Below are 10,400 nucleotides of genomic sequence, written 5' to 3'. Positions count from 1 at the left end.
GCTGACTTCGCTGCTAGGCAACTAACATAGTCTCAGCTACACAGACCTGGAACTGCCTGATTGGCTGCAGAATCAGCAGCCTAATTTATAAGCCCAGCAGCAACAGCAGAGCATTGGCTGCTCAATGCACGTGCCTGTGGATCCTCTGCCTTTCTGTGCTCATCTTACTCCTAAACCTGCTCCACCCTAGACCCTGCTCTGCCCCCTGGTCTTGTTCCATTCATGCCCCAGTCTTGCTCCTGACTCAGAACCAGCCCTGCTCCTGCCTTCCCTGATTCCACTTGACCTGGTTCTGACCGTCAGCTGTGTTTCCTGGCTTTGACTCTGTTTCAACCCTTGTCTCTGGCATTTGGACTTTGACTCCAGTTCTGACCTCCTACAGTGTCCACTAGGCCTGACTCCTGCTCTGACCGCTAAGAATGACAAGTAAACAATTTTGCATTTTTGTCCCTGTTGTTTTGCTAAGCAGTTACACACAAATGAAAAAGCTGCTTTTGCATCCACCAGCAAAAGTAAGAATACATTTAAATGTCTCTTGCTATTGAAACCCTCACCACTCCCTGGTTAGCTGGGAATGGATTTTTGCAATTGCTCATGCAAAAATGTATGTGTGTAATAATCTGTGTGTGCAATTATATTGATTGTGTGCACAACTGCATTAATAGAGCACTTAAATGAGAGCTGTTGAACACAAAGTGGAAAAGCTAGCTGGTCAGTTGCACTGCTGGTGCCACCATGGAAATTCCATATGCAAGCTATGCACACATGCCTCTGTGAAAATCCGACTCCTAGTGTAGCCATCTGAGGAATCCATCATAAGAATATAAGAAAGTTTATATTGGGTCCAACCAATGGTCCATCTAGCCTGTTCTCTGAGTGGCCAGTGTCAAATGCCTCAGAGGGAATGAACAGAACAGGGCAATTTGAAGTGATCCATCCCCTGTTATACAGTCACAAGTTCTGGCAGTTGGAGGTTTAGGGACATCCGTAGCATGGGGTTGGGTTCCTGACCATCTAATGGACCTGTCCTCTATGAACTTATTCAATTCTTTTTTGAACCCAGTTATACCTTTTGGCCTTAACAAAATCCCATTGCAAGAGGTTGACTGTACAGTGTGTAAAGAAATAATTCCTTTTTGTTTGTTTTAAACCTGCTGCTTATTAATTTCATTGGGTGATTTCCTAGTTCTTGTGTTCTGAGAAGGAGTAAATAACACTTCCCTATTCACTTTCTCCACACCATTGATGATTTTATAGAACTCTACAATACCCCCCCTTTGTTGTCCCTTTTTTAAGATGAACAGTCTTTTTTAATCTCTCCTCATATAGAAGCTGCTGTAATCATTCTTGTTGCCCTTCTCTGTATTTTTTCCAATTCTAATATAGCTTTTTTGAAATCAGGTGATCACACCTACACGCAGTATTTAAGATGTGGGCATACCATAGATTTGTATAGTGGCAGTATATTTCCTGTCTTAATATCTATCCCTTTCCTAATGGTGCCTAACAGTCTGTTACCTTTTTTGACCGCCACTCAGGGCCGGCTCTGGCTTTTTTGCCGCCCTAGGCAAAAAAGCCACCCGCCGCCCCCCCGCCCCCCGCAGCGCGGCAGGGGAGGGCGCCAAGCCCGGCCGTGGGCCCGCAATCCCTGACCGGCCGGAGCGCCGGGGGGAGGACGGAGAGTCCCCGGCGGCCAGAGCGCCGGGAGCAGGGCAGAGAGCCCGGCTGCGGCTCTCCACTCTCCCCGGCAGCCAGAGTGCCGGAGGAAAGGCGGAGAGCCCCCAGCAGCGATCCCGCCGCGGCTGTCTGCTCTCCCCGATCGGCCAGAGTGCCGGGGGGGAGGGCGGCAAGCCCGGCCGGGGCCCCGTTCTCCCCGACCAGCCGGAGCGCCGGGGGGAGGGCGGCAAGCCCACTGCGGCTCCGCTCTCCCCGGCGGCCAGAGCGCCACAGGGAAGGCGGCGAGCCCAGTCGCGGCCCCGCTCTCGGGCTGGAGCGCCCCGCCGCGCCGCCTCCCTCCAGGCGTTGCCCCAAGCACATGCTTGGTGGGCTGGTGCCTGGAGCCGGCCCTGCCACCACTGCACATTAAGTGAATGTTTTCAGGAAACTATCTGCGATGACTCCAGATCTCATTCTTGAGTGGTGGTAACCAATTTAGACTCCATTATTTTGTATGTATAGTTGGGATTATGTTTTCCAATGTGCATTATTTTGCACCTTTCAACACTGAATTTCATCTGCCATGTTGTAGCCCAGTCACCCAGTTTCATGAGGTCCTTTGTAACTCTTCGCAGTCAGCTTTGGACTTAACTACCTTGAGTGATTTTGTATCATCTGCAAATTTTGCCACCTCACTGTTTACCCCTTTTTCCAGATCATTTATAAATATGTTGAATAGGACTGGTCCCAGTACAGACCCCTGGGAGACACCACTATTTATCTCTCTCCATTCTGAAAACTGACCATTTATACCTACCCTTTGTTTCCTATCTTTTAACCAGTTACTGATCCATGAGAGGACCTTCCCTTTTATCTCAGGAATGCTTAGTTTGCTTAAGAGCCTGTGGTGAGAGAAGTGTCAAAGGCCTTCTGAAAGTCCAAGTATACTATATCAACGGGATCACCCTTGTTCACATGCTTGTTGATGCCTTCAGAGGATACTTATAGATTGGTGAGGCACAGTTCCCCTTTACAAAAGCCGTGTTGACTCTTCCTCAACATATTGTGTTCATCTATGTGTCTAATCATCTGGTGGACCACATTATTGCAATATAAAAAGTCAATGAAGTTATGTCCACAGAGAATTTGACCCAAAGCTGATCTCAATTTACAACTGTTTCTGACTTTATAGTAAGGACTGCAACTTTATCTATTAGGGCCTTATCCAAAGCCCATTCCAATAAATATTAAAGACACCCATTGACTTCAATGGACTTTGCATCAGCCCCATTGTCTCCTTATCTCTTTACTTATTGCTGGCATACCTCTACCTAAAGTCTTGAGTTCTCTGAAGCTCCGCAGGTTAAGCTCTCCCTCATTTATGTGCTCAGACTTAATTTGATTCAGAGAGAGACTGGCTGCTCTTCTAAAGAAGTGGTCATTTTTCTTAAGAGGTTTTTATATTTAGATAAAAGTCCCTGAGGGGGCAGGCAGCAGTGGTTGGCTGCTGGAAGTTGCAATGTAGTTCATTACAAAACCATCCCAGGCAGACCACACCACAGGGGCAAAGATAGCATGGGATTCCCCACCTCTTTGCTTATCAGCAGTCCTCCAAAAGGGCAACAAAGCCTAAAGCTGGAGGAGTAACTACAAGGCTCAGATCTTGCATAGGTTTTCAGCTGGATATAATGTTGTTAGTTTTCCTGAACAATCTTTTAGTTTTTTTTATATCTTTATCTTTTATATATATATAAAATGACACATGCTTGAATGACACATGCTTATTCCACCCCCCAGTTCCTCATATCTCCTTGTCAATTGCTGGAAATGGGCCATTTTCATTACCACTATAAACAGTTCTTTTTCTCTCCTGCTGATAAAAGCTCACCTTAACTGATCACTCTCCTTATAGTGTGTATGGTAACACCCATTGTTCCATGTTCTCTGTGTGTATATATATCTTCCTACTGTATTTTCCACTACATGCATCCGATGAAGTGGGCTGTAGCCCACGAAAGCTTATGCTCAAATAAATTTGTTAGTCTCTAAGGTGCGACAAGTTTAGGACAGTAGTCTTAAAAGCTCCCACAACGATTGTAAGATTGATTTAAGTGTATGGGAAAACCACGGTAGCATCTTTTGTGGACTTAACATAGGAAGAGAATGACTTTAGCAAGATTTCTGGAAGCTTGAGCAGGTTTCCTGGCAATCATGACGACAACAAATTGGGATGGAAATAAAAATCACCCCTTTTTCTCTCTTTCCTAACTTCTTGGTCTCTTTCTGTTCGGATGGTTGTATATTGAATAATCATATGTCACCCACTGGAATAAATGTAACAAATGTTCACATATTTGAGGGTCTGGTTTTAAAAAAAATAGGTTAATTCAATTACATATGCAAAAATTCACACCTAGTTTACACGTACAATTACTGTGAGCATGTGTGTACAAATTAGGCAGTTGTAGAGGCAATGTGTAAATGGGCAGTGACCCACAAAATGATCTGAGATGTGCATGCAACTGAAGTAGCTGTGTGTGTGTGTGTGAGAGAGAGAGAGAGAGAGAGAGAGCAAATTAGGGTTACAATAGCACAAACATCTTTGGGCACCCAGATTTTAAAGTGCAGTCCACAAATGGCTTTTACTTTACCTGGCTTGTAATTACAGTTCATTACTTAAAACTTTTCTACCGAAAAATCTCAATACAGAATAAATTATAAAATTGCTTCAGAGAAAAAGTTAAAGCATCTGGTAAGGAACAGTCTGAGTTACTCAGACACATTACTAGTTTCTAAGGGTATGTCTACACTACGGGATTAATCCGAATTTAGATAATTCGGATTTGAGAAACAGGTTGTATAAAGTCGAAATGAGTGCGGCCACACTAGCACAGTAATTCGGTGGTGTGCGTCCAAGTACCGGGGCTAGCGTCGATTTCTGCACCGTTGCACTGTAGGTAGCAATTCCATAGCTATCCCATAGTTCCCGCAGTCTCCCGCGCCCATTGGGATTGTGGGTTAAAATCCCAGTGCCTGATGGGACAAAAAACATCGTCGCAGGTGGTTCTGGGTACAGCCTCACTTCCTCCCTCCCTCCCTCCCTGCATGAAAGCAACGAACGGCAGACAACCATTTTCGCGCCTTTTTTCCTGGGTGTGTGAACACTGCAGACTCCATACCACGGCAAGCATGGAGCCCGCTGAGGTCAAGACAGCACTCATGAATATTGTAAACACCTCGCGCGTTCTCGTGGAGTTTATGCTCAGCCAGGACCAGAAAAACAAGGAGAGGAGGCAGCGGCGGCGGCAGCGCAGCGACAAGCATGATGAGGACATGGACACGGACACAGAATTCAGTGAAACCACAGGCCCCGGTGCTTTGGAGATCATGTTGTTAATGGGGCAGATTCTATCCATGGAACGCCGATTCTGGACAAGGGAAACAAGCACAGACTGGTGGGACCGCATAGTGTTGCAGGTCTGGGACGATTCCCAGTGGCTGCGGAACTTTCGCATGCGTAAGGGCACTTTCATGGAACTTTGTGACTTGCTGTCCCCTGCCCTGAAACGCCAGAATACCAAGATGAGAGCAGCCCTCACAGTTGAGAAGCGCGTGGCGATAGCCCTGTGGAAGCTTGCAACGCCAGACAGCTACCGGTCAGTCGGGAATCAATTTGGAGTGGGCAAATCTACTGTGGGGGCTGCTGTGATGCAAGTAGCCAAAGCAATCACTCAGGTGCTGCTACGAAAGTTAGTGACTCTGGGAAATGTGCAGGCTATAGTGGATGGTTTTGCTGCAATGGGATTCCCTAACTGTGGTGGGGCAATAGACGGAACCCATATCCCTATCTTGGCACCGGAGCACCAAGCCACCGAGTACATAAACTGCAAGGGGTACTTTTCAATGGTGCTGCAAGCACTTGTGGATCACAAGGGACGTTTCACCAACATCAACGCGGGCTGGGCGGGAAGGGTTCATGACGCTCGCGTCTTCAGGAACACTACTCTGTTTAAAGGGCTGCAGCAAGGGACTTACTTTCCGGACCAGAAAATAACCGTTGGGGATGTTGAAATGCCCATAGTTATTCTTGGGGACCCAGCCTACCCCTTAATGCCATGGCTTATGAAGCCATACACAGGCAGCCTGGACAGGAGTCAGGAGCTGTTTAACTACAGGCTAAGCAAGTGCAGAATGGTGGTAGAATGTGCATTTGGCCGTTTAAAAGGTCGCTGGCGTTCATTATTGACTCGCTCTGACCTCAGCCAAAGAAATCTCCCCATTGTTATTTCTGCTTGCTGTGTGCTCCACAATCTCTGTGAAAGTAAGGGGGAGACCTTTATGGCGGGGTGGGAGGCTGAGGCAAATCGCCTGGCTGCTGATTACGCGCAGCCAGACACCAGGGCGATTAGAAGATCACACCATGAAGCGCTGTGCATCAGAGAAGCTTTGAAAACCAGTTTCATGGCTGGCCAGGCTACAGTGTGAAATATCTGTTTGTTTCTCCTTCATGAAAACCCTCCCCCTTTACTGACTGATTTTCTGTAAGGAACCCACCCTGCCCCTTCCCCCAGCTTTCTTTCAAACCAAATAAAGTCACTATCATTTAAAAATCATTTATTCTTTATTAATAGATTAGAAAAAGAGGGAGGGAACCCGGGTGGTATTTGGGAGGAGGATTGCTGGGAAGGAAAAAGCCACAAAGAAAAGGTTAAAAAAATGACAGCCTTTTGCTTGGGCTGTCTACTGGGGTGGAATGGGAAGGTGTACGGAGCCTCCCCCCCCCGCGTTCTTACACGTCTGGGTGAGGAGGATACGGAACATGGGGAGGGGGGAGGGTGGAACAGGGGCTGAAGCGGCAGTCTGTTTTCCAGCAGCCGTTCCTGAACCTCCACCAGACGCCGGAGCAGCCCCAGCGTTGCATCCTTCATCCTCTGGTCTTCCTGCCGCCATCTCTCATCTCGATCGTCTCTCCTCTCCTCACGTTGGTCCCTCCTCTCCTCATGTTGGTCCCTCCTGTCCTCACGTTCACTGACTTCTTTCCTATACTTTGAAACTGTTTCCTTCCACTCATTCAGATGAGCTCTGTCACTCCTGCTGGATTGCATAATTTCCGAAAACATCTCGTCTCGCGTCTTCTTCTTACGACGCCTTATCTGTGATAACCTTCGGGATGGAGGAGGGAGGCTTGAGGAATTTGCAGCTGCTGTAGGGAGGGGAAAAAAGAGAGAATTGTTTTAAAAGCTACATTTTGCAGAACAATGCTTATACTCTTTCACGGTGACCAACACTGTTCATATTACATAGCACATGTGATTTCTGTGCAAGGTCGCATTTTGCCTCTTAATGCTGAGTGCCTGTGGCTTTGCTGCTAGAGATCACAGGTCTGGGCAACAGAATTCGGCTTGCATGCGGCCATGGTAAGCTTCTGCGCCGTCCTTTCATACCAAGCATAGCTTGTAGAGTGCTGCAGAAGCCTGGCCAATCTCAGCCAGTTGGGGGGGGGGGCAGTGTGGTGGGGCTTGTCTGGGCCCCTTCAGGCAAGTAGAGTGCTGCGGTTTTTCTGTTAACATTCAGCAGCACCAGAAAACAAACTAACCCCCCCCCCTCTCGCCATGAATTCTCTGGGATGATCGCTGTACCCCTCCCCCCCACCGCGTGGCTGGTATCAGGGAAGATCCCTGCAGGCACCAAACTACCCCCCCCCGCCGCCGTCCCCCCCCCCCCTCGCCATGAATTCTCTGGGATGATCACGGTACCCTCCCCCCACCGCGTGGCTGGTATCAGGGAAGATCCCTGCAGGCACCAAACTACACCCCCCCGCCGCCGCCCCCCCCTCGCCATGAATTCTCTGGGATGATCACGGTACCCTCCCCCCACCGCGTGGCTGGTAACAGGGAAGATCCCTGCTAGCCAAACGCAAAAAACTCAGGGCCAATTTCCCATCTGCGCTTGGCTAACTGCAGGGAAGGATTTTTTTTCCGCCACAGGCAAACAGCCCAGTAGGAACGGCCACCTCTGTCCCCTTAATTAAGTTCCCGTATTTCAACCAGGTTACCAGGAGTGATATCACACAACAAGATAAAGAACGGATGTTGCTTGAATGCCAGCAAACACCGGGACCATACGCTGCCAGGCTTTGTCAGGCAATGATACCAGATTACTTGCTGCAAGCATGGCGTGGTCAAGTGTCCTACCATGGAGGAGGGAATAAAGATGCACTGCCCAGAAACCTTCTGGCAAGGCTTTCGGAGTACCTCCAGGAGAGCTTCATTGAGATGTCCCTGGAGGATTTCCGCTCCATCCCCAGACACGTTAACAGACTTTTCCAGGAGCTACAGACTTTTCCAGTAGCTGAACTGACCGCGAATGCAAAGTCAGGCAAAGTAATCATTAAAAACCGTTTGCTTTTAAAACAAGTTTTATATTTTAAAAGGTAAACTCACCTGAGGTCCCTTCCATGGGGTCAGAGTCTTGGGTACTGGCTTGGGAGGCTTGGGAGGGTACTTCAGTCGGGGTGATAAAAAGATCCTGGCTGTTGGGGAGAAGGGAGTGCTGTGTGCTCTCTGCAAGCTCATCCTCCTCCTCCTCCTCCTCCTCCTCCTCTACCCCATTGGCAGAATCCTCAGGCGTCGAGACTATCCCCGACCCAGAATCCACGAACAAAGGTGGGGTAGTGGTGGCAGCCCCCCCTAGAATTGCATGCAGCTTGGCGTAGTAGCGGCATGTCCGCGGCTCTGACCCAGAGCGACCGTTTGCCTCCTTTGTTTTCTGATAGGCTTGTCTGAGCTCCTTGACTTTCACGCGGCACTGCTCAGAGTCCCTATTGTGGCCTCTCTCCATCATGCCCTTGGAGATTTTTTCAAAAGTTTTTGCATTTCGTCTTTTAGAACGAAGTTCTGCAAGCACTGAATCCTCTCCCCATACAGCGATCAGATCCAGTACCTCCCTCACGGTCCATGCTGGTGCTCTTTTTCGATTATCAGCCTGCATGGTTACCTGTGCTGATGAGGTATCTGTGGTCACCTGTGCTCTCCACGCTGGGCAAACAGGAAATGAAGTTCAAATGTTCGCGGGGCTTTTCCTGTCTACCTGGCCAGTGCATCCGAGTTCAGATTGCTGTCCAGAGCGGTCACAATGATGCACTGTGGGATAGCTCCCGGAGGCCAATACCATCGAATTGCGGCCACACTAACCCTAATTCGAATTGCTAAAATCGATTTTGGCACTACTCCGCTCGTTGGGGTGGAGTACAGAAATCGATTTAAAGGGCCCTTTACATCGAATTAAATAGCGTCGTTGTGTGGACGGTTACAGGGTTAATTCGAATTAAAGCTGATAAATCCGAATTAAAGTCGTAGTGTAGACCAGGCCTCAGTTAACCGTAATCACTCCTTGGAAAGACATTGGTTTTGCTGTAGACTCTGGCTCAATGTGCAGGTGATGACAAAATAATTAAAATGTAAGCCTGCATAAAGAATGGGATAATACTGCAAATGTTATAGTATCATCCTGCAAATTGGTGGTACCCAATCACCTGTAATATTGCAATCATTTTGGGTCACCCTATCTCTAAAAGGGTGTAGAAGAAATAGAAGGGGTTCAGAGATGGTCAGTTAGAAAATTAGTCCCACTGAAATCAGTAGCAAAATTCCCATTGACTTCCAGGAGGCCAAGACTTCACCAATGGAGAGGCAGTCATATTAAGTGAGATTGAAGCTGTTTAGTTTAGAGAAGAGGGGACATGATAATGGGCTACAAAATAAAGAATGTCACAGAAGAGATGTTCCCAATTACCTACCCTTTTCCATAATACAGTCAATTAAACTGAAAATCAATAAACCTAAAATAGATAAAAGATTTTTTTACACAGCTTGTGGAACTCATTGCAACAAAATTTAACTGAGGCCAACAGCTTAGTATGATTCAGAAAGGATTAGACTTTTATATGGATAATCAAAACAGTCACTATTATATTAAGGGGATAAAAATTGTCATGCTTCAGGGCATGAGCCAACCACTGAGAGGGCTTTAGAAGAAACTTCCCCTCTGGGCAGTTTTAATTCCATAATTGTCCACTGCAGCATTTAAGGTAACTTCCTCCAAATTGTCTAGTACAGGCCACTGTCAGAGACAAGATACTTCACTAGCTGCCGTATGGCAGTTCCTGTGTTCTTAAATAACCTATTACATTGGGCTTTGGTGAGGAGGCCTCACAGAAAAAGAAATGTGGAAGCTGATGACAGACCTCTTGATAACTGACCTCCGAGTGAAATGAAATCACAGCCCAAAGGACCTGGGCAACACAAGTAATATTACAATGTTTTGTCGGGCAGTCCCACCACTTGATTAATCTGTAAGAAATGTCACCACTACCAATATAATCACTTTACAATCCCAACTTCCACAATGATAAAATTCCAAAACCATGAATTTAAATTATTTGTATTCATGTGAGTGGCAGAGAGATTTTTTAGAATCACTGCAGCAAGTTATGGATGATGCGTGAAATGAAAAAAATCCCTATCCCGTGCACAGGGAATACCAAAAGGGTTATGCAGCCTGCACTGCACTGCTGAATGTGTGTTATCTGGTGTCAGGTATTTATGTTTTTGAAATGCACCCAGGCATTAGCCCATGTATAAAAGCAGATGAATGACAAAACGAGAGAAGACAAATCTTAATAAGATTTGCCCTGAAAATACACACAAAATAATGATTGAATAAGGTTTCTTACCCCTTTCTTT

The 10,400-nt window shown here is 47.1% G+C and overlaps 1 protein-coding gene across 1 annotated transcript; it reads right to left on the bottom strand.

Moving 5' to 3' along the window:
• Positions 1-6,132: 6,132 nt before the first annotated feature.
• LOC135983011 (uncharacterized) lies at positions 6,133-9,030 on the bottom strand. The gene is made up of 2 exons (XM_065592156.1): positions 8,100-9,030; positions 6,133-6,859 (listed from the first exon to the last, which is right to left on the bottom strand). The coding sequence occupies exons 1-2, from the start codon at positions 8,644-8,646 to the stop codon at positions 6,267-6,269; spliced, it is 1,140 nt and encodes a 379-aa protein (XP_065448228.1). The 5' UTR covers positions 8,647-9,030; the 3' UTR covers positions 6,133-6,266.
• Positions 9,031-10,400: the final 1,370 nt, after the last annotated feature.

Source organism: Chrysemys picta, chromosome 4, assembly GCF_011386835.1.
Source record: "Chrysemys picta bellii isolate R12L10 chromosome 4, ASM1138683v2, whole genome shotgun sequence".
Taxonomy (NCBI): domain Eukaryota; kingdom Metazoa; phylum Chordata; order Testudines; family Emydidae; genus Chrysemys; species Chrysemys picta.
The sequence above is the reverse complement of the archived record's forward strand: the minus strand, read 5'-3'. Positions and strand labels throughout refer to the sequence as shown.

What these genes read in the sequence shown, in the direction of transcription:
- LOC135983011 (XM_065592156.1), bottom strand. Translation starts at nt 8,646, where the DNA reads ATGCAGGCTGATAATCGAAAAAGAGCACCAGCATGGACCGTGAGGGAG. An exon ending in CCCCATGGAAGGGACCTCAG is followed by an intron (nt 6,860 to 8,099) that starts GTGAGTTTACCT and finishes CCCTCCCTACAG; the next exon opens with CAGCTGCAAATTCCTCAAGC.